At 44.0% G+C, this 26,652-nt stretch overlaps 1 protein-coding gene across 27 annotated transcripts in view; it reads right to left on the bottom strand.

Moving 5' to 3' along the window:
* MAP4K4 (mitogen-activated protein kinase kinase kinase kinase 4) overlaps positions 1-26,652 on the bottom strand; it is a 184,406-nt gene that overhangs the window by 80,012 nt on the left and 77,742 nt on the right. For all 27 annotated transcript variants that reach the window (XM_033124270.1, XM_033124269.1, XM_033124266.1 and 24 more), the window contains exon 3: positions 17,926-17,982. In XM_033124270.1, the coding sequence (XP_032980161.1) occupies positions 17,926-17,982 (57 nt within the window). The remainder of the gene's footprint in view (positions 1-17,925; positions 17,983-26,652) is intronic.

A 26,652-nucleotide genomic window follows, 5' to 3' on the forward strand; every position in this document is an offset into this window, starting at 1 on the left:
AGAAACACAAGTTTAAAATGTAAGGTTCTCTAATGCTTACAATCTTTACACAGAAAACCTCAAAATCAAAGGAAAAGAAAAGAAATGCCTCGAGTTAAGAGTCCAGAGTAAATAAAGGGTTAATTTGGGGATTGCTATTGCAAGCTAAGATCCCCTCTGTGGTTAATTTTAACTGAAGACAATGACGTCCTTAATTACTTGTGGGAAAAAAATCATAAAAGAAACAAATTCGAGAGACCTTTGTGTTTTGAAATGGTATTTTGAAATTTTTCAGATATTATGAAAACGAGTGTCAATCCAGACAAAAGACTTCTCCACAAATGCCAATGGAAAAGATAATGAGGTTAAATGATTACATATTAAGTGCATAAATTATAATATGTATAAATTTGTAACAAATACAATTAAATTACATTAACACATACATATTAAATATATAAAGAAAGAGAAAAATATATAAAGAAAAAAACCCATAGTAATAATATCTTCCTCAAACATCCCCTCTGAAAATGTACAGGAACTGCTAAGAAATGCATCTCAGATACTGTAATCCTTATGAGATTTGAATCAAAACTAAATTTACTGATTGTTTGGCCAAAGTCTGTTTTTGCTACCTGTTCCACCAAAATGGCCATTTCTTAAACTTAGAATGAAGAAAATTAGCACCTAACTGTCGGCACTAAGTGATTTATAGGTACACATTCAATAAGACAATGATACTTTCAAAGCACTGAAATCTCCAAGTCTGCACAGGAAACTATCTTGGGCTCTTGAATCACTTGTGTCCTTTATACCGAGTAAGTCTACTGGGCATGATTCCATTACGCACAGATCATTTTCATACAGTTGCAGGAGAAGAGAACTTCACTGTTAGACCAGATGTTTGTGGTGTGGGTTCTGCCAAGCACACATGGAAACCCCACAGCTGTGTCCATCGCTCAGACATGCTGTCCCAGTCCAGCTTAGAGACGAGCTGGCTGCCAGCTATCTTCCTTCCACACAAACGAAACAACAAACGAAGATCCGTAAACACTGGGACGCAACCACCTCTGTTAAGAAGCTGATGGGAAACTGAAGTATCAGTAGAAATACACAGACTATATCAGAGGTTTCAAATAGTACATAAATTTCAGTCATCAGGCTTTTCGTAAGTCATATACTGCTTCCTTTCCCTAACTTCAGTTTTCTTTATATTCAGATGAGTTAAAATAATAAAGATAAGGACAAATGGCTTCTCATTTAAGGAACACCTGTCAAGGAAAATATACTGATTAAGTAACCATCACGTACATGGTGGTTAGTGTATACCTTTCAAGATCTTGTAGGCCAATTGCAAAAACAACTAAAAATTTAAAAAGTGCTTCTAGTTACATAGTACTGTGAAGTCACTTAAACTGACCTGTCCTAATAGTTTCCAGTCTAAGGCCCACACTGTCCAAACAAAGTTCACGGGCAGAAGTACCACCATATGAATTAAAGAGTATATCGCACTATTAACAAGCTTCAAGGTAGATGTATGTTGTAAGATGGTGACTGAAAAAAACGTTACATGAAGTGTATGTTTGAGACTAGACAAGGTTACGGAATTCATCTTCTAAACTATTCCTAGAATACAAACTTATTTTTAAACTAAATACAGCCATCTACATAAACACACATGTTCAACTTGGAGTTCCTTGAGTGATTAGCAGCAGTAAGAAATAGCTTTAATACACACACACACACACACACACACACACACAAAAACCACTGAAAACACACCAGTTATCCTGGGGGCAGGGGGGACCACATTGCAAGAAAAAAATAAATTTTTTCCATCTTCCAATTTTCTAAATGCGTACATTATTTTTAATGTTAGAAAAAAGGCTACTTTATCATTTTATAAATGATTTTATATGTATACGCACACATAAATATATCTCTATATGTGAAACTAGAATATACATTAACATTTTAACAGTAATTAAGCCAAGCTGACATAATTACAAAATTTTTTTTCTGTCTTTTGATTTCTCTATATTTTCCCCTAAAATATCTTCCATAAAAAAGAAACAAACCAACAATACTCCAGAAGTCATTTAAACTTTGTGTTCCAACTACTTTATTGAACTATAATTTATATACCATATAATTCACCATTCTAAGTGTACTGAACTTTTCTTGGGGTCCGAAGGAGGGGATAAATTTGAATTTTCTTACCATCAAGATAAGCAGAACTAACCAGTAAAATTCAAAGGCCCAAAAACCTTGAATTTCTAAACTAACATGAGGAGAGCGGTTAAGAAAACATCCACCATCCATAATGAGCTCAGCTTTACCTGGTCAGCTATGGATTCTGCTGCATTGGGGGGGGGGGGGCGCGACACAGCAGGGGCTCCAGGGGTTTAGAGGGAGATGCACAGTTCCCCTCCTCCCCACGCCTGCAGGGAGCCAGTAGTCCCTCTCCCGACCTCCCAGGCCACACCCCCGCACACGCTGCACCCACACTACACAGCGCTGGGCTGGTCTCTGGTTATCTCCAACCCACCCCGCACCGCACAGTGAGCAGAAATGGGCGTTTGCTCCCATCCTCCTAGTGGGGAAAAGACAAACACGGAGGAAATAACTGCAACTGGTGGTCACCAGTAAGGCAGAGGACTTATCTTGAAGAAAGTAACTCATTTTGTTGAATCTTGCATCACAAATGTCACACACCTTCTTGTCCCTTTTGTCTCAGGACTGACTCCACTGACACGCCCCCCCCTGCATACACACACCCACCCTGTGGCACTTACACAGACGTGGCCGGACATGAGGCAGTCTACTCTAACGACCATGAAGTGCCCTGTCAGGTTAGCAGAGGCGAGGGAAGGCCATGAGAACAGGCTGCTGGCCCTGCGTGAGCAGGCACTCCCTAGTTACCAAACCACAGAGTAATCAGGGCCAAGCAGACGCTGTTCGCACAAAGCTGTTCGCACAAAGCCCGCAGGTGCTGCGCTCACGCTGCAGCTCCACGTTCTCATCTCTCCCATCTCAACGGCCTTCCTGTCCTTTCCCCTCTGAACAAAAACATCTGCGCAGTCACTGTTCAAATAAAATGTTTTCTTCTTCATTCTAAACAACTTAAGGAGGAACAAATAACCAGGGAGGCTTCTTTAGTTCTAGTCTTGGGGGGAGGGGGGACGGGGAGGACCCTGCATCTTCAGCAAGTGGAGACAAGTGAGAGGGGACCCAGGGTGGCGGAGTTCCCAGGCACAGGAAAAGGGAAACCGCGACAGGGAAGGTGTTGGCTCTTTTCTTGTACAAATACCTTGGCTCCCGCATCCATTCACAGGAGAAGCCTCACCAGGGGGCTCATGGGAAGTGAGTCATGGCCAGGAAATACCACAGATGGACATGTTCCCTCAACCTAACACATACTACCGTGATTGCAGCTCTCTTACTGATAACAAAATGTCACACCAAAGACTGCTTTTTTAAAAAACATGCTTGTCACTGAAATGAGAATGAGTGAACCCTGAGAGATTTCTCACTTGGAGATGCAGCAGGGAGGGGCGGGTAGGGTGGGGCAAGGACAAAGGCTCACCGGGAATTTTACTTGTTTGGTTCCATCTCCTTATCTCCTTATCTCATTTTGCCCCAAACTTCCACCACCTTAAGGAGGAGGGGAGGACATGCTGCAGGATGAAACAGGAACCCCCAAAGGTGCCCGGTAGACTCTGCTGGAGACCTATCACCGTGGAAAAAGCTCTGAGACCAACGAAGATGTGGGTTCTGGAAACAGGTGCTAAGTAACATTTGATTTCTAAGTCATCAAAAGTTGGCGGGCCGGCCCGGTGGCTCAGGCGGGTGGAGCTCCGTGCTCCTAACTCCGAAGGCTGCCGGTTCGATTCCCACATGGGCCAGTGGGCTCTCAACCACAAGGTTGCCGGTTCAATTCCTCGAGTCCCACAAGGGATGGTGGGCAGTGCCCCCTGCAACTAAGATTGAACACGGCACCTTGAGCTGAGCTGCCACTGAGCTCCCGGATGGCTCAGTTGGTTGGAGCGCGTCCTCTTAACCATAAGGTTGCCGGTTCAACTCCTGCAAGGGATGGTGGGCTGCACCCCCTGCAACTAGCAACGGCAACTGGACCTGGAGCTGAGCTGCGCCCTCCACAACTAAGATTGAAAGGACAACAACTTGACTTGGAAAATAAAAGTCCTGGAAGTACACACTGTTCCCCAATAAAGTCCTGTTCCCCTTCCCCAATAAAATCTTTAAAAAAAAAAAAAAGTTAGCAGCGTTTTCTACTCTTTCTCACGACTCCTGAAGTTGAGGAAATAAAACTAAGAAAAGAAGATTTAATCATGCCCAAACAGGAGAAATAAAAAAGTGAAGCTTTTACCTGCAACATGCACCTCGGCATCTCTTACCCACTAAAAGGAATGCTCCCACCCCAGGTACATCAGGTAAATCTCCTTCCATTTCTGCAGCAATTCAATTCAGCACTTATTACGCGCAAGACGGTGCTAGGCTGCATGGCCAGCTCTGCACCCAACAGATATATTCACTTAGATGCTTTATTGGGACACAATAAAATGCTGAAAGCAACGAGAACAAACTCTCTCTACAGCAGCGGTAGGAACTGGTCTCACCAACATAATACGAAGCGAAAGACGCCGTAAGAGTACCTCATGGTTCCATCTACATCAAGGACAAACACAAGCAATAATCTACCATGTTAGAAGTCAGGACAGTCCGACAGTTAGAAGTCAGACTCTTGGGGGATGAGTCAGTGAGGGGGGAGGGGCACGGGGCTCTCAGGGTGGGGGGGCTGCCAATGCTGTGCCTTTTGATCTAGCTGCAGGCTCAGGAGTGCGGATGTTCAGTTTTTGGAACCTTACTTATAATTTGTGCACGTTATGCTTCACAAACACAGACAAAGGGTAGCAGACACAGCTACCCTTGAGAAGTGGCTTCTTCCAGATGTGTCAGCTGCATCGCTACAGCACAGGTATGTTAAGGAAAGAGGGGGAAAAATTTTCTGAGAACATCTAGACATAAAAGAAACGAAGGTAAAGGAGTCGGGCACAGGGCTCCCAGGCCAGGAGAAAAGCCCCGGACACTGGGACAACCACCAGATCCCAGATTACAGAAGCAGCCGGGGTGCAGACGCAGAGTTCCTCCCGTCGGGCCGCAGTCCCATCACAGCAGCTGTGAGAACGAGGGGAGGAGCCAGGAGATCGCTTCCCTTCTCCTCATCACGGTTTTCAGTGAAAGTTTCATCACTGTAGTGACTCTAAAGTTCATTTCAAACCTCTGGCACGTATTGAACTACATGCAATGCCCAAGGTTCCAAGGGACGATGTGAATCTGTAGAAGGAACAATTAAACAGGAGCTTTGGGGCAGGATACGGTCATAATATAACTTGGGCTTCGTCATGTGGTGGTAGCACGTGGGGTTACAATCTAGGGGGCGGTGTAATGTGTGGCACAGCCCAGAGGTAGGGGTGGGATGGCGAGCGACAGGAAAAGGGGCTGCTCTGCGCCTGCATGTTCCCCAAAGGGCAGCTTTCCTACCTAGGGGACAGAGCCTGGGGCCACTCTGCTGAGGGGCCTTCCCACACACTGCAGACGTGGAAGCTAAATACTTGGCCAGTCAGCTAGCTGCTCTCTGACCGTGTTTTAGATGGAGCTCACTAAACCAACCCTCTTTTCTGTAGGGTGAGTACCAAGGTCAGAATCATTTCTAGACAGGAATGCTGTCAGTCGCGATGTATCCCTGCGGGGGTGGGGGGGTGCTCCTCCAGTTAAACAATTAAAGCTTTTACTCTAAAACCCCCTTCACTGTCATACCAGCTTAAGACACTGTACATTCTTACCAGAGATTTTCACTGGACACTGGCTAATCAAAAACGCAATTCCAGGAAGTTTATTATATGAATTTATACTCAGGTCCTATAAAGGCAATTTGAACTAAAAAGCAGTTATTGGAATTAAATTTAGAAAAACACGGGTTGGGATGCTAAGGAGGTCCTTTTAAAAGGCTTTACCATGTTTTAAAAAAAGGTGAAGTATTTCCATGGAATGGGCACAGGGTATTTGAAACCTTTTCTTTCCAACTGTACTGCTTCATCATCATCTTATCACATCTCAAAGGGTATCATCTCATCACATACAATTAAAAGATTAAAAGTTTAATTTCCAGATAGTTCATGAACCAAAGTACGTGCACATCCAAACACCAAACCATCAACCAACCACATTTAATTTCTCCGAGCTTTGGGTTTGGCGCGTATGAAAAGGAAGAGGGGGCACTCCAGTAGATTTCCAATACACCCTCCAGCACTGACACTACTCATTCATTCAACAAAGATTCATGAAACCCCAAGCACTGAACTGGCGCTGAAGATGGCACATCACTGAAAAGAACGGAGAAAGATCCCTGTCATGGAGCTCCTGTTCTTGAGGGTGAGGGTGGTGGAGTGATGGTGGAGGCAGGAGATATAAATGAGCCAGCCGTACACTGTGCTATGGAAATAGAAAATGCAGACGAGATAAGGGCAGCAGGAGGCATGAAGACGGTGAGGGAGAGGGCCATGCTGTCATGGGGGAATGGCATTCCGGGAGGCGACAAGCAGCAGGTCTTCAGGTCGGAGCACCCTGGCAGGTTGGAGGAACAGTGAGCAGGCCTGTGTGGATGGAGTGGGGGCGGGGAGAGCAGGAGAGGGGGTCTGAGGATGAACGGGTGGGAGGCCGATCCCGTCGGCCCTGACGCCACCATAAGAGCCTGGGCTTTTACTCTGAGCTAACTAAGGGCCAATGAAAGATTCTGATCTGACTTCATTTCAAAAAGCTCACTAGGCTGCTATGCTGAGAAAAGACTAGTCAACAAGCACAGAAGCAGGAAGACGTGTTAGGAGCTACTACAGAAACCGAGGCGAGAGGTGACGGCAGTGGAAACCAGGGAGGACCTGGCAGTAGAAGGTGCGGTGGGAAGAGGTCAGGTTCATGTGGGTGTTATTTTTTTTACAGACCCTTAGACTATTATAACTTGTTATGAATTTCAAATATACAAAAGTAGAGAAAATATAGTAACAAACTCTCTTGTACCTATAACCCAGACTCAACAGTTAATGTCTGGCCCACTCCCTCCCCCCGTCCACCAGAGCCTAGGATTTCTGACACAAACCAGACAGTTTGAAGGTGGCACCACCAGGATTTCCTAAGAGACCAGGTAAGTGCTATATGACAGAAAGGGAGCAATCATAAAGCCCCCAAGGCTTTTGTGGCCCGAGCATACAGAAGGCTAGAGTTGCCAGCAATAGAGAAAGGGCAAAACTGCAGGTGGAACAAGTCAGTGAGAGAAGACTAGGAACTCGCAGGAGACACGTGCATTTGGGCTCTCAGACATCCTGTTATGGGTGCTGAGCAAGCAGGTGATAACTGCAGCGCTCAGACGGGTCTGGTCCCCAGCCCTGAGACTGCCATCCCTAGAAAGGCCTGATTGCAAGGGTGGCCCTTGGCTGGGACCTGGGATCTGGATTTCAGGAGGGTTTCCACCACTCGCAGAACAGGTAAGAGTGGCTCCCGGTTCCTAGGTAGTATGAACAAACAATGTGGTTTATGCTAAACACCGACTTTCCTCCAAGAAGTCTGAAATTTGGGGTGTGTGCCAGACTGCGGGTGCTTATGAGACCAGCTCCAAGTACACACTTTGGCAGTGAGTCTCTAGCAGGCGTCCCAGATGGAGACCTCACGTGCGCTGCCACAACTCGCTGCCGGGGGAATTAAACAAGTCCTAGTGACTCCACTGGGACAGGACCTCTGGAGGCGAGTGTCGGGGTCCCTTCAGGCTTCCCCCAGGGCCTTCCCCTTGCTCATCTGCTCTGTGTCCTTTCGCTGTGCTGTAAATCACAGCTGGGGACGTGCGGGGCCTGTTAGTCTCCCTCGCGAATCACCAGACCCGAGGACAGTCGGGAGGACCTCCGATACACACCCCTTTCGATCAATTTGCTGAGAATGGGGGTGAGAAGGGAGGTGTCAAGGTGAGAAACAAATTCCACATTTACAGCCCAAAAGTTAAAAAAAATAAAGTTGGTGGGGCAGGGAGTATGGGATTGTTAAAGAACAGTGTCCTTATTTTTAAAAATAGCAATTTAGGTTATACAAAATTTGCTGGCTGGTTCTTTCTTTTATAACTGTTTATTTTACTTAGAAAAATGCCTTTCATTCATGAAGTGATGGCACTAAACTAAGAAAACTGTGGAAGCTCTATCTGCCTGAAGAACGTTCATTAACAATTACAAAGAACATCCTTTCACAGCCAGTTTTGTTTTACCAAGAGATCAAGAATAGCTCCTTCTAGGGCATACTTAAGCGTTCTATTCCACCCCAGATCTGAGAATGTAAAAAGACTAAGTGTTCAGTAATTGTTTAAATGAATGAATTTGAGCAACTTCATGGACAGCACTAAAAAACCAGCAAACCATGGTTGCCATTTGCCATTTCTAGTTGCAATGAATCAAAACTGCGTCTGACCAAGGCAAGTGGTACTTTGTCACATTTTCAGTAAGAATGAATGTTTTTCTCTAGTCCTTTTTAATATTTAAAACTATCCCACAAAGCACTAGAGAAAATGTATGATTATAAAGTAATAAAATATATACTAGCACATATATTAAAATAAAGGCTGTCTCTAATGTTATAAAAAAAAGATGCTATATATATATATTTTGCCAATGCTCACAACGCTTTAGGAAATTCTCCTTTAAAATTGCCAGGACATTCTTTAGAAACAGCAAATACAAGCTGAGCACCACCCATGGGAAAGGATCTGTCTTGAGCCTGGGAGGGTTATGAGAATCCTAAAAGAGCGCCCTAAAGAGTTTATAATGTAGTACAGAATGGCGTAGGCGTGAAATGAACATGTGGAAACTGCTCTCGAGGCAGGCACTCAAACACCACTAGAAGACAGCTCATAGGCTGGGGAAAAAGAAGTTCCGAGGACCAAACAGTGACTCCTTATAACCAGAGGGGAACCAAAGAAGCCCCCGGGGAGAAGCCATGACAACAGAAAGGAGGCACCTTTGTACGCTAAATAGTCTTCAGCAAAAGTGATGAGGTATTTGAATATCTTTAATGAGGGGAAGGAACAAAGAAACCCTCATGTACCACGTAAAAATACACATGCGAGACACTACACCTTAAAATTATAATTATAAAATTAAAATTATATAATTTTAATTCTGACAAAAACCTATGAGGTAGGAATTATTTTTCCATTTTACAGATGAGGAAACTGACGCTTTATTAAATTTAATTCTAGGCCCTATTCTAACAAAGGACATTAATACAATCTTGGGGTCAAAGCCAGGACATGAGTATTAAATAATGAGGCGACTTCTATGAAGCTCATAAACTATAAATTCACCTTGAAAAATAGTTATAGGCCTCAAATTTATGTTCAGAGGAAAGAGGAGAAAAAAGATAAATCATTTTTATTAGTTCAGTGACAATTCTAAAAACAAAACCCAGAAATGTACTCACTCTTTCTAACCACTAATAGTTTAAAGGACTCCGTTGTTTTCTCTCCCAGAGGGATTAAATGTGAAGAGCAGTTCTTACTATTATTTATTTATGATTAGTGTATACCATCTTTGATTAATTTTAATATTTTTGATTACAGAAAGGGACTGCTATAACCCTCGATCATCTTCTAGAGTCCTCTACTGCAACGATATATTACGATCATCTGCCTAGACAATGAAGCCAATGGTGTGTATCCATTACATGTTTATCCAAGTGCCCACTGAAAATAGAATAGCCTGTTCAATTCATCAAAGATTTGAGTACCTACGATTTTTGGGGCCTCGCAACGTGTTAGTTGCCACTATGCTAGAATCCAACTACAGAAGAGCACAGCTGTGCCCAACGTGAACTAAGAAGTCCCCGCAACGATGGAAAGGAGGCTGGGGTGCCACCTCTGTGCAGGTCAGTCACCTTTCTGAACCTCAACTGTTGTCATCCATAAATAAAACGCAGAGTCTTCAACATGAAAAAGACAAAATGCCTGAAAAATACAAAACACCTGAGGCAGACAGATTAGTCTTCACCTTCCTCATCCTATTTACTTTGGCACATCAGTTTCCTCTCAGTTGGTAAGAAAGAGACGGTAATTTGTTAAGAAAGGTAAAATGTAGAGGAAGATAAGGCCAGAAAGAACATTCGGGGGAGGGGACACACACTGGGTGTCACCGATGCACTGACGACCCTGTCTCCCTGACGACCCTGAATGAGCCAATGCAAGGCTGCCAGAGCCACGCACAGCAGCAGAGAGCGCCGCCAGTGGCCTGAAGGAACCAGCACCGAGCTGTAAGGCCTGCACATTTAACTGGCTTCTGGGGAACAACAGGATGGAACGATGGGTCCCATGGTCCACAGAGATCTCTCCCTCCCTTCCTTTTGTTCTTATTTTCAGTCTAGACAAGAACAGCACATTCACTACACTGTGCTCCCCTCCTGCTGAAAAGTGAAATTGTTAAGCCTCACAGGCCTGGCTTTGTCACTGGAGAAGTTTGTTTTGCTCCCTCTTGCCAGAGGATGAACTACCAGAGAGTAAGAAATGTGTCCTCCTCCTCTGTGGACCCAGCTCACATAGCTGTCCACCAGAGGTAATACATGAGGTCGGACAATTAAGTTCACGAACGCATCCTAAAAAAAGGATGCTACATACCTCACTGCTGAATATCACTACGGTCACCTTCGAAGTACTCCCCTTGGGAAGCTGTGTACCGATGCCAGTGCCTAATCCACCCTTCAAAGCAATTTTGGAACTCTTTTTCTGGAATGGCCATCAGAGTTGTGATGTCGTGAATGTCATCAAAATGTCTTCCTTTCAATATTTCCTTTATCTTTGGGTAAAGAAAGAAGTCACTGGGGGCCAGATCAGGTGAGTAGGGAGGGTGTTCCCATATAATAACTTGTTTACTGGCTAAAAACTCCCTCCCAGACAGTGCCATGAGAGCTGGTGCATTGTCGTGATCCAAGAGCCATGAATTGTTGCCAAAAAGTTCAGGTCGTCTTAACTTTTTCATGCAGCACTTTTCAGCACTATTTAGTCAACTTGGTTAACTGTTCGTCCAGTTGGTATAAATTCATAATGAATAATCCCTCTGATATCAAAAAAGGTTAGCAACGGCGTTGCAACAAGTTCGCGAACTTAATTGTCACACCTCCTACACTGCTCAGCACCTGGCCACTTTTTCTGTGGCTTTTGTCTCTCCAGTTTACTGACAGGCAGAGGCTGGGATTTTACTGGCTGTTCTAGACAATGCCAGGTTTTTACGCAGCCCTTATGCTCACATCTCTCAGAGTAAGAAACGTGGAGGGGACTCAATAAAACCTGCTGGCTGGCTTCCTGCAGCCAATGGCCTTCAGGCCCAGCATCCCCTGTGCTCCAAGGTATCCGCCATATCCGCCACATTTGCCAATCATACACATTTTGGTCGTAAGACTAAAATAAAGTCTGCTCTGGCTGATCTGCTGAAAACATACTTTTGAAAAGCATAAAAACACTCAAGACCCATTGATCCCTTAAGGTCAAGAACAAACCAAATCTCAACAAACCTACTGAGAACCCGATGTTTGCAACTGTTGATAGTTGCAGAGGTTCCATAAATTGAGAATCAAAGATCTGGGTTCTATTCCCTACACTTTCACTAGCAATGTATGTCTCTCTGAGCAGCAGGGCCAGTGTCTGAGCTGGAGTTCCTCACCCGAAGAGAAGAGGGGGCGGCTTCTTTCCTAAGGTTCCACAGAAGTAAGGGTCTTCAAACATCAGCATGTGTCAGAATCCCCTAGCAGGCTGCTGAGCCCCGACCCAGAATTTCTGCTGCAGAGGTCTGGGATGGAAACTGAGACGCTGAATTTCTAACAAGTGCTGCTGTAGTGGGGTCCAGACCACACTTAGGTATGAGTTGGTTAACGCCAGGCTATGCCAGAGGGCCAAGGGGAGGAGAGGCCACTGGGCCGGCCAGAAGACTGGCTTGACACAGCCCCCCCAGTGCTGATGAAGTGGGTGAAACGTCATCCCACAGAGCACCATCTCATCTCCGTTTGACAGGAAACATCAATATTAAGTTTGACTCTGTTCTCTCTGCACCACCCCAGAAAGGTTTAGCCCTACTTTGCCCAAAGCAGTAACAAACACAAACAGGAACAGTGAAATTGCATGCCCAATACTTGGGTGTAAGGTGGTCTGTCATCCAGATGACCTAACCTAAGCTTTTTGAAATTGTTTATCAAAATGCACACCTTTTTATGTCGTTCTGATTTGTGAGCCATGTAAACGATTTACACATTCAAAAATTAAATTAAATCAGGAGAAAAAGCAAACCCTATAAGTGAATCAAAATAAAAACTGAACCTAGCTACATATCAAACTGATAAATCGTACAAAGAAAATAATTATTTCAAGTAACTTCTGAATACAGCACTCTGACTATGCTTGACAGATATACTGTGAGGACAAAAAGAATTTCGGAGAAACTGTAAACTTCACTCCATATCTACTGTTAAGTAGTAGCATTGTTACTATAATAGAATTCTGAAATGATATTATATTCACTTAAAAATAAATAACTAAATGTATTACTTTATTACGAACCAAGATTTTTTCAGTCTAGGAGAAAAGAGAACTATAAAACAGAGAAGAATAAAATAAGGAAAAACTAATCTTTGAAAACTCCACTTCCACGCTCTGTCTACTGAAAGGGCCTAAGCAGTAAGTAACACCTCAGCGGCAATGAGCACACTTGGCGCTCAGACACTGGTTTCTAAATACATTTCCCACTAAAAGGAACTACGGCTCCCCAGAGGAAAGGACTCCACATTCCGGCAGGTGAGCTTCAAACGTCCATTTGTGCCAGAAAACAAGGAAGTCCTAAAACTAATGGGGTCGTGTCAGAGGGCTACAGGAAACCAGTCTGATGAGCTCCCGTGGCCAAATTTGGCACAATTTGATTAAATAATCATAATGATAATTATGATAAGAGCAGCTTTAAGAGGTGGAAACATATCGAATAAATAAAATCGCCTATGTCTATAAAAGAAAGAGGACAACTCTTTCTTTATAGACAGATGTAACTATAAACGCAGAAGACAGAATCTGAAAATCACCATTCTGCAATCACAACTAACTCAGGCAAGGATCATCAAATGAATGACAAAACCTTAGCTAAAAAGTCGTGGGTGAACAGAATACTCACTGGGTGTCACCCTGGAGACCATTTACGCAAAGTGAGTGGGGAGCCCGGCAGTCACCTCTCCAATCAAGTGAGCAAACTTGGCTTCACTAATAGTGAGACAACCAGCGCGAACGTGCCCCCCAATGCAATATGAAGTAATGAATACCACAAAGAGGTTTTCTGTCTAAAACATTTAATTTGCATCTAATCAAGCCTCTCAACCTAATTTCCAGGTTACGGGAAATACAGGCGAGAGGAACATGTTAAAACACAACATGAAGAAAGCGTCAGACAAATCCAGAATGTGGGATATTTTACGAAATAATTGGCCGGATTCTTCCAAGTCAGTTTCTTTAAAAAAAAAAAAAAGTGGAAGGGGCAAGGAGGGCCCAGAGGGATGGGTCTAGATTAAAAGTGAATAAACAGATAAGCTAACCAAGTGTAACACACAAAACTCGATTGGATTATGATGTGAAAAAATGATTACAAAAACGTTGTTGGCACAATTGAAGATACCTGACTATAGACTAAATAAACATGTATGTGTACAATTGTGGAATTAATTCTCGTAGGTAGTATGATTATGGAGAAGACTGTGTTTAAGAGAAACATGCTCACATATTTGTAAGTGAAAGGCCATGGTGGTACCACAACAACACACATACAAAACATTAACAACTGTTGAATGTAAGCGAAGGGTAGAGTGTTCATTCTTTCAACAGCTCTGTAATTATAAACATTCTCATAATAAAAAGTTTGGGGGAAATTATTAAAATGAAAACAGAAAACTGACTTCTAGAGACAAACCTTACTCTAAGAGTTCATGGACCCCAAAATTGAGGATTACTGACCTATCTAATTCATCTTTTTACTTTCCAGAGTGTCACTTCAAAATAATGGGACACCCCCCAAAACTGCGAGAAACAATCAGTGCCTTATGTTTAATACAAGCTGACATTAAGACACAGGAATTGACATGAAGGGGCTATCACGAATTCAAACAACCAATTCAAGCATTCTTCAAAACACATCACACACAAATGAACACACTCTCCAGCTGGGGAAATCCGAATCAGCTCCGCGGATTGTATCAAGGCCAACTTCCAGGGCCTGCCTTGGTTCTGGGCCACGCAGGCAGACAGTGGAATGGCACAGCTTCATTTGCTATAATCTAACCTTGGAGTCCAGGGCAAATCCTTAGCTTGTAAAAGACATCATTTGCCTGCCTTGTTTTGTGCATGGACTTCAATTATGATATTTTACGGCAATAGTGATGCAAGTGCTACCACTGAGGAAAACTGGGGGAGGGTATACACGAGGCCTCCCTCTACACTCTTCTGCAAATTCCTGTGACTCTATAATTATTTCAAAAACAATAAAGTTATAGATCTCACGTACTGATTTTGTCCAGTTTGAACATATCCTTAACCTGCTCCTTAAAACCTTCCCACAAACAATCAGATAAATGACAAGCTATCTTCAAAAAGAAAAAAGCCCTTCAAAATCCTCAAGATAAACAATTCTTAAAATTGTTCAAGTCGGAGAAGACATATGAAGAGATCTTTACATGTCTTGCAAATAAATGCCTCCCTTTCAGACCGCGTCAGTTTCCTCCACAGCCGCCCTGCCACGACCCCAGGTAAGATGTGAGTTCTCCATTGGCTTTGTTTCACATAATCAAGTAGAGCAGTGAAGTGGGCTCAGTGCAGCCTCGAGCACATTCACTGAGGGCTGCCAGGGGCTGCCAGCTGGGAGGACAGCACGCACACATTCACCTTCCCACACCTGCTGCTCTCTCGCCTGAGCCTGAGGACTGAGGAGGAGCCTGGTAACTGCCTCTCAATTTCACCTAAGGAACAGGCTCAAAAGTCAGGAGGAGTCTGTGATTCTTTCCCAAGAATAAGCATTCACACCTTTTCTGCTCCTGCCTGACACGAAACTGAGTAGAAGTCAGACACCAGGCAGAAGGCTGCTGTCATCCACAGAACCCTCTCCCACCGCCCCGCTACTGCAGCTGGAACCAGAAACAGCAGTTGCGAATTCTGCCTCATGCCAGCCAGCTGCCCGGTCCCGCCCTGCACCCCAGTCCCACCCCGGACAATGCCTACAACTTCACAAGGAGTGTTGAGAGGCCCTGGATGTGGGGGTCTGCAAGGGCGTTTCCCAGGGTGCCAGCTGCACGCCGGACTAGAGCCATATTATGCCCCAGGCTACAGCACAGAGATCATGGCGTGAAAACAGCACAGAAGAAATATTACTGAGAGGCTAATATGGTCAATGGTTGATTGAGTTTGTATTTGTTCTGAAAGACTCACCATCTGGTTTTCATTTCACCTGAACACATGGGTTTGGCATAATTATTTTTTAAAGTCCCGGAAATGCATATTTCCAAAAATGCCTGATTTTTCAGGCAAGGAAATACCTCTGTATACAATTCAACAAAAGTGGAACACAAAACTATCTATTACACACAATTATGTGTGTATTTTATAGCTATGCTCACAGAGAGATGATTGAAAGGAAATACACCAAAGCACCAACAATGGTTATTATATAAGGTGGAGGAAGTATAAAGATGTACCTTTTTTTATATTTTCATATATTTTACACTTTTATTTTTTTTTAACAGTGACTTTGTATAATCAGAGCCAGGCTTACATGAAGAGGATCTCTATGGAGAAGACAAACCTCATTTAGAGTCAACTTGAGATGGGAAAGGCAGCACGGAGGGGGCCACCGCAGCCAAGTCCGCCAGGCAGCCCAGGCTGAAGTGAGGAAAGAACCTCAACTCTCAGGACTTGCAGCAAATGCTTCATAAAACTCCCAAATATTCCGTTTAAAATGGCACCCACAAGTCTGCCAGCAAACAAGGCAGGAAGTGTGTTAACAAATGTCAGAGAACACAGGCTCTGGGTACCCCACTGCCCAGGGTAGCACCAACAGGCACAGCCGGTGACTGGTGGCTGGGGGTGCCCAGAGAACACCTCAGAAATAACTGGACTTTTGAATTCAGATGACAGAATTTGCTAGAATTCTGGCTAGAATTTGCTGCTCCTTCACCATGCTACAAAATAATCTTGAAAATGATATTTCCCTGGAAAGCAGCCAATTGCCCACTGAGTGGCACACGAGACAGGACCACTACACTACAACACATGTCACAGTCTGTTACTGGACTCTTCTGGCCAGCAGACCAAGCAATGGTACTTCTTCATTATAAAATCTCCACATCCTCTTTGACAGAGAAAAGACAGCACTCCCCTTAAGAAATGTCACATCTTCAAACATCTGCACAAAGCTCTATCTGTTGTCGTGTGGTCCAGAGACAACGACGCGTTCTAATTCTTACTAATGTGGACACTGAAGACAAGCATCTTATCGGAGACCAACGGGAGAAGAGGGCAGCCAAAGAGACCTCCTGAGATTATGCAGCTGTACACCTGAGATCAGTTCTGCCATTACTTCCCTCAGTAGACCCCAGATTTGGGGAGATTATGGCTTGATTTAACAATACCCCCAAATCACCAAGGCTGCTGCTTAACTCTCTCTAGAATCTGTGATATATGATAGTAAACCTTATTCATAATTAAGCAAGTTAGAAGCAATAATGAGAACGTAAAGTAAAATTTCTGATGAAAATACAGTTGACCTTTGAACAACATGGGGGTCGGGGCGCTGACCCCTGCGCAGGTGAAAATCCACGTGTAACTTTTGACTCCCCAAACACTTAACTACTAATCACCTACTGTTGACTGGAAGATTTACATATATAATGCATACACATACACATGTAATACACATCGTATGTTGTATGTATTACTGTATATACTGTATTCTTACTATAAAGCTAGAGAAAAGAAACATTAAGAAAATCATAACAGAAAATACATTTACAGTATCTATTGAAAAAAAAATCCATGTATAAATGGATCTGTTCAGTTCCAGAACCCATGCTGTTCAAGAGCCAACTATAATTTAAAATAGGATGGATTTAGTTCATTATAATCTATGCCTATTTTTAAAAATTAAATATGGATTCACGCATATATATTTATATATACATGCACACACAGAGGCACTTATTTTTTGTCTGAGTTAAGTTCTCCTCTTTCCCATCTAAAGCCACACAGTAAATCCTCATGTGACCATTTCAAGAACTATTTTTTGCTACTAAATTTTGCCAACAATCTGCTCAACATCCTAGCAGATGTTTCTGTTTTCAAACCTCTGGGAACTTGGCTGGATCTGTTTTCTTTCCCCATGTTAAAAATAAAAGAAATGGCCCAAATGTGGCCTAAGCCCCTAGAGAAGCCTTTCCCCACCCCGCACCCCTCAACCTCCCATTCATGTGACCTCCAGAATCTCTTCTCAGATCCCTTCTTTTCCATTAGAGAAGATGTTTCCAATTATGGTCCATTATGTTGCCAAGGATGACATCACTTAGGGGTAGGGTGGGTATGTGTGTTTGTGTGTGTGTGTGTGTGTGTGTGTGTGTGAAGAAAATGCTACTGATTGTTAGTTACTTGGGTACCATCTGCAACAATTTAAGTCAACTGTCGTGCTGGACATTATGAACCCACAATGTCACAGGAGGGCAATTTGTTGAAGATCGACTCTCCCAAGAGAACAACACTCTTACACTGGGCGCCGCAGGGACAGGGGGATGCTTGTCTTTCATCTGACGAGTTCTTTAAACACATCTGTGACCCAACCTTACCTCAGTAACATCCATGACTTTGATGGCTGCCAGCTGACCTGTTTTAACATGTCGACCCTGAAAAAACAGAAAAGAAAGATAATTGGCACCACTGTTTTGCACAGTCACTAGAACAGAACAACAGTTGAAGTTTAACAAATCACCTCTTCTACACTTTTTCCCAAAAGTGATGATGAAATAGTCCCGTGCTTTCCAGGAGAACAATATGGTTTGCAATACTAATGACCCCCACTTGATAAACAAAACAATTAGAAGAACAAATGAGTTTTGTACCCTCTTTCTTTCCAGGGTTTAATGTACATATCATTACCTCTCAGTCCAAGCACACAGAAGAAATGTTTTCTATACATCAGGTTGACCAGTGGTTAACAGTCACTTTTCTCTAGTGCACTTCCCAGTACCCAGTACCTGACTGTACAAGAGCTAAAACTGACAGTATTCTTTGAAGCTTTCTTGTAGTTCCAATGTAGGAAGGTTGGAGAATAATTATCCAGACTAAAGGGAGTGTGCAAAGAGATGGAGGGCACAAAGAGGGGAAGGAAAGGGGGAGAGCTTTTTTACAGCTGTGTTGGAATTCCTGACCTAGAACACTCGTACTACTAGATATTCCAAACAACTGCGCTGCCGTTCCCCCCTCCCCTGGACGAGGACTATTGGATCCATTCACTGTCAGTCTTATCCTCTCCCCACTCTTGGTCGTTTCCCAGGTGAGGAGCAAAGAGCTACCCAGATATCCTGAGCACCATCTTCTGAAGGACTTGGTGAAAAATAGTCCTGCTGCAACAAATGTAAAACAGAAAGAACATCTCCATGTTTTCCAAGAGCCTCTCTCTCTTGTGGTCTCATGATGGAGCGATATGAACTTTAGAACTTGAAACCTGAGGAAAGCTCTCCCTTCTGGAAAGTTTATGTGGGAACTCAAGTTACAACTCGGACAAAACAACTCTGAAAATGACACTGTATTACAATTATGTCTCTCTATGTGATCATGGTGGGATGGAGTCCAGCAACAGCCCAGCAGTCCACAAGCAGGAACCGTGCAACAACTTCACACACAGGAAAGCAGGACAAATAGAATCCACAGGCCAGGAACCTCATTCCCGTTCTCACCCACCTGCAGGGACCACCACCGCCACCATCCCCAACACGAACTATTTGCCTAGTCTGTGACATGCTACACGTGGCTGTGGGCACCAGCCCCCCACCCCCACACGTGCAGCCCAGATGGTCTAACGTTCTGCTTCTGAGGCAGGGCGACCCCACGGTGGTCCGCGTAACCGGGAACTCTGCCTTCCTGCCCTTTCAGCCACCTACCCAGCTGTCACTCCACGGGCATGTTTTCCAGCCTCAACAGGCCTGAACTGCCACCTCTGCGCACCCCGTTACCACACTTCCATCATCCCTGCAGAGCCCCGAGAGTAGTCTGGCACTATTTCTGCATTCACAGTTGGGTACCCCGTGATCCTGAAAGGAAACGCTACAGCACATCGAATGAGGCGGCGGCCATGTCACGTCCACAGAAGCTCCATCTGAGAGACGCACAGAGTGGAACACAACTCCGTGTCAGGAAAGCAGTAATTTATGAATGTGATATGGGCTCCCGTATTTTGGATCTTACTGCCATTTTTTGCTACCTGTCTGTCCAAGTTTCAACATCTTTTGATAGTGTTCCCCTCTGAATTGCTCATTTAAAATCTCCACTTGCTTGTGTTACAGGCTCCGTAATCTCAGCCTTTTTATAGCCTGTAACCACAGCTCTGTGCTACGCATTAGTACATGGGACACTGAGTTCTCTCTCCTTCACGCCCTGGGCACGGGCACGATCCTGCAGCTATTACAGTACAGGACAGCAGTCCCGAGCGTGGGCGACGCACCGAGACCATATCCAAACGTCATCCCTCCACACGGTTGCTGAGACCTGGGCCCATTGCCGCTGGGTGTGCCGCAGGCTCCTGTCCATCAAACAGGAGAAGGGAAGAGTGGCACCTACCTCACTGGTTTATTGTTAAGAAAATCTGAGGAGCAAAGATGGCACACGGTCAAGTGCAACCCCGGTAATAAATTCTGACTGGACCTTGTTTCTCTCAACTCATAGAAAATGAATTTATTAGCATAGTATCAAGGAACCCCCAGGACTACCTATAACTGGCAACACAATCATGAAGCCAAAACATGACTTCCTTGAATCCAAGAAGAACAGAACTTAACAAGATAGAGTATTAAGTAGCACCCTGGTACTTTCCATGTAAGAGACACAAAGATCATCTCTTTTGCACCCAGTCAGCCCTCAAATCTGGAAACCTACTTGTTACTCTTCATGCAGTGGGATTCCTCTCAAATCACTAAAGCAGATTTGTCGCTCACAGAAACGAGGGATGAGAGAAAATGTCACAAGAGTTTCGGGAATGAGTCAGGTGACATGTGGGTGAGGGGAGGGTCTTCTTAGTATCTGATATGGTAACACTTAAGGTCTTTAAGGTCAAGAAAATCCACTGGTCTACGGAAAATCCTCTCCAGATGTTTATGTAACAGCGGCATCTTCCTTTCTTCCCTCTATTCCTGAACTCAAGACTGCAAGTGTATTCCTAGGACTTAGCAGTTTGACAGTGGCACAAAAGCTGAGAGTTCTGAATTCATTCTCAGAACACTAGTCTTATATAGAACATTATATAGAACATTAGTTTTATACAGAACACTGGTTTCCCTGACTGAGGGATTAGGACCTAACAACTACTCAATTATTTCTGTCAGACAACAGACCCTGCAAAGGCCTCCGTCTTCATGAACACATACCAGGTCTTCCAAAATTAGGTCCATTTTAAATTGAAATTTAAATCGCGAAGCTGTCCAACAATTCTGTCTCCCTCCTTCCTAAGAAATAAGACAATGCACTGGAAGAAATGAATTTGTGATTCAGGCAGCCTGGGCTCTCGTTCCTTGCTACCACCCCACTGCTGTATTTCCTTGGCAAAGTTGGTTATCGTCTACGAGCTTCCGAAGATCACTGTGGGACCCAATGAGTGAAGGTCCTTTCTAGAATAAGGCAGGCTTTAGTAAGTGCACAGATACGTAAAGCCCTGGCCACCATACCTGGTGGACACAGAGAATCTTCCTCTATGCACTCCCTCCAGAGGCCCATGCTGATTTCATGACCCTTTCTCACTAATTCAGCTTGCAGCTATCTCAAACCTCATCAATTTAGGCCCATTTCTCGAAATATTCAAAAGGCAAGACCAATATGTGGGAAGGCAGTGGGATGCTTAAGTAATGCACTTCGAAGGAAGGAAGGAAGGAAGGAAGGAAGGAAGGAAGGAAGGAAGGAAGGAAGAACTCTAAATTTGAAAAAGAAATAATAATCTATCTGCTGAGATGGGCCACCATTGTGTAAAGGAACCAAAATGGCCAGTAAAATAGCCTGAGGACAAAAACTAAAGCTAGGACTGAATGGACACGTAATCCTGTGCTGAGGAGGTTACGTAAAGAGTCTTCTGAGGTGATAAAACTGTGTCTGTGATTTACTCAACACTACCCAGGAGAATACACCATGACTGCCCTTCTCAGGGTGGGCTATGAGGTTAAGTCTGCAAAGCCAGGTGCTCACCCACGAGTGAGGCCCCACCCGCGTCCCCTTGGCATGGCCTCAGCTTAACAAAGGGCCCTCCTTCACACTGCCTCAGTGGTGTGTGAAAATACACACAATCAGAGCCAACTGCATTGTGCGGGGGGCTTCAGGACACAGGAACATACATTATTCCCTGAAGTTTGAGGCTACAACGTACTGTATCATCCCGTTTTGACCTCCATTCCATCTCTTAAAGGCTGCTTCATGTAGCCTGCTCCCTACAGAGGAACAATATGACCACTTTCCTTCCCCTGACTCTGGATCCAGCATACTGTCACTGAGACTCCTGGGGTGTGCGTGGAGAGATTAGGAACTTAATCTTAAGAGGACCTTTCTTTCCATTGCATCATCTAGTCTTAAAACACACCGGTACACGACTTCGTCAGTATTAAATATACATACCTAACATCCATGTGTGAATTTGACTCTCCTGTCCTATTGTCTACATTTCTTGGACATGGTGTCCCATTCGGGGTCATAAAATGCCAGGAGGCAGAGACTGAAGTGAAGGCCCACGGCTTGCTTTATTAATGAGGCACCACGAAAAAAATTAATGCACGTATGAGACATCTGATGGTGAAAAGCCCCCCTATACTATTAACAGCTATTTTCCCAGTAGATCCTGAAAACTCCTATGAGGACAACAAATCAGGTCATTATCCTATTCTGCAGATGAAGAGCTCTGACTGAATTTTATTACTACGTTATCTGCCCAAGGTACAATGGCAGCAGGATCCCCTTTCCACAATGATTATATAAAATGCAAGAAGAGATGGACTCCTATTTCTATCATCTTGTCAAATTCCTGCAGTTGAAGTCTTTTGTTTTTAAAGAAACAGCTTAAATTACTTCCCCTCAATTCTCTCAAAGGGTTAGCAAACACAGCAAGATTTAAAATTAAAATTGTTACTGCAATCGATACTACTTCACGCATTTCTATTGGCTCACACTATCCAGAATTGTCCCCTTCAGCAGAGCAACCTTCGTGGCACTTGATTCATTTTTAGTCTTGAAATGAGAAAAACGCATGTTTCTTTTTTGAAAGGAAAACTCAAACTATTCTTGGCAGACTTCCAAGCTAAGGAAAATGCCCTAATTTTTAACTCGCCTTCATGATTCTTCTAACAGTCAAAATTGCCAACTTGCATTTGCAAATATGCATTACACATGTTCCAAGAAAGAAAGGGAAAAAAAAAACACCACATGGTTATAAAATGCAGGGCACTGTGGCAGCCTGTCTGCCTCTAATGAAGTCTGTCCCCAACCCACAGAGGGGAGCCTAGCAGAGGGAACAGTCGTCAAAGAATGCTTTTTAAGTCCCAAGAGAAAAGATGGCAATGCTCCTATCTTCCTAAACTTTCTACTGTCACCAAGTACTAGGTAACTAACTCATGTTGCATAATATAGACCCCAATACTCATTAAAATACATGTGATGAATAAGTATGCTCACTGAGAGGCAACTTCTGGTGGTCTCATTCATAAGAGGAAACTTAGAGGGGATGCAAATGAATCAGGAAATGAAAGAGCCTTTAACTAGGACGCTTATCCTATGGGGTGGTCATGCCACTGTTCCACACCAATCAGCCCATCCAAGAGTCGACCACTCCTGCTCCACCTTCCCTCACGTACCCTAGTTATCACACGGCACCACCTCAGACCGCAACAAGGAATCGCACTGCAGCCTGGCACCTTTTCTGCCCCAACCACTTTCTACTTGAACGTCACCTTTCTTCACAGAATCGTAAAGCTTTTGTGCTCATTCTGGGTGAGAGCATGGACAGAATATTAGAGAAGGAAATTCCATTAAGTTTGTGATACTATGTAAGGTATGAGGTATGATCAAGAAGTACAGTGAATGTTTAAATTTAAAAAAATATATTTCAGTAAAAGACATATTGCCATTAATCCCCTTCAAAATACTCCCCCTCACTTCAAACACATTTATTCCATCATTCTTGCCAGTTTCTGAAGCAGTTCTGGAAGTCCTCTTTCGTGAGTGTCTTTAGTTGCGCTGTCATGGCTGCCTCTATGTCCTGAATCATTTTGACTTTGGGGAAGAGCCAGAAGTCGCACGGTGCCAGATCTGGTGAATAAGGTGAATGAGGACACACCGTGTTTTTATTTGACAGAAACTGTCATACCACAAGTGATGTGTGACACGGAGCTTTTCCATTGTGATCAAAGAATACAGTGAACGCTGCTGCCAAGTGCCGTCCACCAGAAAGGCAGGGATCGTCAATACGGGAAGCGGCACGTTGAATCTTAGTAACAGTGTGGGACAAGTTTCAACTTGTTCAGTGCAGTGGAGTCAGGTGTGAGCTACAGTTGAGAGTTGTGTTTTAAAATGTGTCATAAATCATCCTCCATCATGACAATGCTCCCTGTCACACTTCACTTCTGGTACCGCAATTTCTGTCAAAAAAAAACAATATGGTGTGTCCTCCTCCACCTTATTCACTGCATCTGGCACTGCCCGACTTCTGGCTCTTCCCCAAAGTCAAAATGATTCAGGACATCGAGGCAGCCACGACAGCACAACTAAAGACACTCATGAAAGAGGACTTCCAGAACTGCTTCAGAAAGTGGGAAGAATGATGGGATAAGTGTGTTTGAAGTGAAGGGGAGTATTTTGAGGGGGATTAATGGCAATGTGTCTTTTACTGTAATTTTTTTTTTTAATTTAAACATTCACCGTAGTTCTTGATCATACCTCCTAAGTAAGCAAACACAATTTAGGATTAACAAATACATTCTTTCCTCAACAACCCAGAGAGAGGCGTGCACACTTACAGCCTGAACTCCAGCAAGCATGGCCCTGTGACACCTGGAAAACACTCCAGTCCCAGAGACAGGGCTGTGAGAACAGGACACAAGACACCACTCTCGGGGCATTTCGTGAACAAGGCCCTTTGTATGCATTCTCATTTATTGCTCACACAACCCAACATACGTGTCCTTATCCTCATTTTATAGATGGAGAAACTGAAATGCTGAGAGTGTTAACGAGCTTAAGATTCACACCGGGACTTTTCCCTAGAGCAGGGTGTGGACTTTAAAATAGAAATGACCTCAAATGTCTTATTTAACCAATTCACATGGGGACTGCCAAGTATACTATTCTACAACATAAATATTTTAAGTGATATAATAGGACATGGCAACACAGTAACCAATAATAAAAACTTATTTTGAATCCTTGGCCTTTACTCTCCTATGATAAATCAGGAAAAGTCCATGAAAGAACATCCCAAAGGAATTCCATAGGATGTCTAAAGGCATGTGCGAACACATTCAGAACCCCTCATCCCTGGCTTTCTAAAGCTGATAATGGGTTTTGTTTGTTCCTTCCTTTATCTCAGCATAAATTTTCTTTCAACAAATATTGGACATCAGAATGCTTTTTCTTTCTGCTGAGTTTAATATGAAACAAAAACTTGAAAATAACTGCCTGAAACTGCCTAACAGCAAAGCCTACCCATGCAGATCTCAGTAAGCTGAAGGCTGACAACAGAACACACCCCACACTGCCAAAGGGATAAAGTACCACGTCTGCCTTCAAGGAGCTTCTAATTTAGAGGGCTGTACAAAAAAGTCCACAAGAAGGAACATAACATGGTGACAGAGAAACAGGTACTCTGTGGCAGCAACACTCAGGGAACGGGACAGTGTGGGACCAAGCGGCTGCTCTGATGGGAAGCGAACATCACATGGGGCAGGGACGCAGACTCACCATGGGCTGCCCTAGTGGCCTTGAAGGTCATCAAAGGACAGACGAGGAGCCCTTGAGATGTGAGCTGTAAGCAAACCTTAAATCACAGAAAGGGACATGTCTGCAGCTGTGCACAGGCCGGGACTATACGCTGTGTCAAAACTGCATCACCTCTCCAGACACATCGAGACGAAAGGAGCGTTTCATATACTGCACCCGGTCAAGAGGACGCCGGCCTCCCACGAAGTGGGAAGAGGGCCTTCCACCGTCACGTGACAGTGCACCTGTGGCAGAAGGGATAACGCCCTGCCTGCTCCTCATTCCATCCCACTTGGAAGCTTTGCTCCTTGAGCTCAATGATTTTAGTGGTGTTTTGTTGCTCTGAAGATGTAATATTTTGGATATAAAGCTTTACTGTGGGAGGGAGAAGTGTCAAGTTTTTCTATTAAGGAAGGCGAGTTCAGTTTCCCACTTTCACTTGTGAGGTGCACACTTCCACCCCGACACTAGACCCAAGCGTGAGAATTCTGTATGTGGGTATAGGAATCCATGGCTTTTTCATCTAATCTCTAGTGATTCGTATGCATTCTGAAGTATGCATTCACTTCTCCAAGCTTGTCTGAAAAAGCCCAAATTCAAGTTCTCACATCCTTTTTGGACTATACAGTATTTATTACAATAATATATGCGTGCACTCAATACCTGCGGGGGGGGTGTATGACGGTTAGACTCGTAACAAGTCAATTCTAATAAACCTCAATTATACTTACCATAAAATCATATAACTTATGTTCTGAAATGTTCAACAGCTCAAAGGACAGGCCAGCCTAGTTCAACAAAATAGTTGACCAATGAGAACAACCCAGAGAGCTAGAAGGACACAAGTCTAGCGGCCAAGCCAAACCTGGTTTGCCGATTCTCTGCCAAAGGTGTCCACGCACATCGTCAGGGTTTAACTTAACAATTCCACCTGAGGAAGGGGGACGAACACGCAGAGCACAGAGAATGTTTCGGGCATTCTGTACGATGATACTCTGGATCTGGACGAAACGACGACGACGGATACGTGTCATTATACATTTTCGCAGTCACAGAATGTACAACACCAACAGTGAACCCTAATATAAACTATGAACTGTGAGTGATCGTGACGTGTCCATTCCGGTTCATCCGTTGGAACAAACGTACCCCTCTGGTGGCGAAGCCGGTAATGGGGGAGGTTATGCATGTGGGGGGGGGGGTTTTTGGGAAACCTCTGTACCTTCCTCTCAATTTGTTGCCAAAGTCTGTGTGCCCGAGGCTTCAAAAGGCCAAAACTCAGAACTTCAGAGTCTGAACTACGGAAAGGTTTTCATGATCAAGGTGCCAATCGAGAAGATGGGAGGCCTAATGGC

The sequence above is a fragment of the Rhinolophus ferrumequinum genome, chromosome 13 (genome assembly GCF_004115265.2).
Source record: "Rhinolophus ferrumequinum isolate MPI-CBG mRhiFer1 chromosome 13, mRhiFer1_v1.p, whole genome shotgun sequence".
NCBI classification, from domain to species: domain Eukaryota; kingdom Metazoa; phylum Chordata; class Mammalia; order Chiroptera; family Rhinolophidae; genus Rhinolophus; species Rhinolophus ferrumequinum.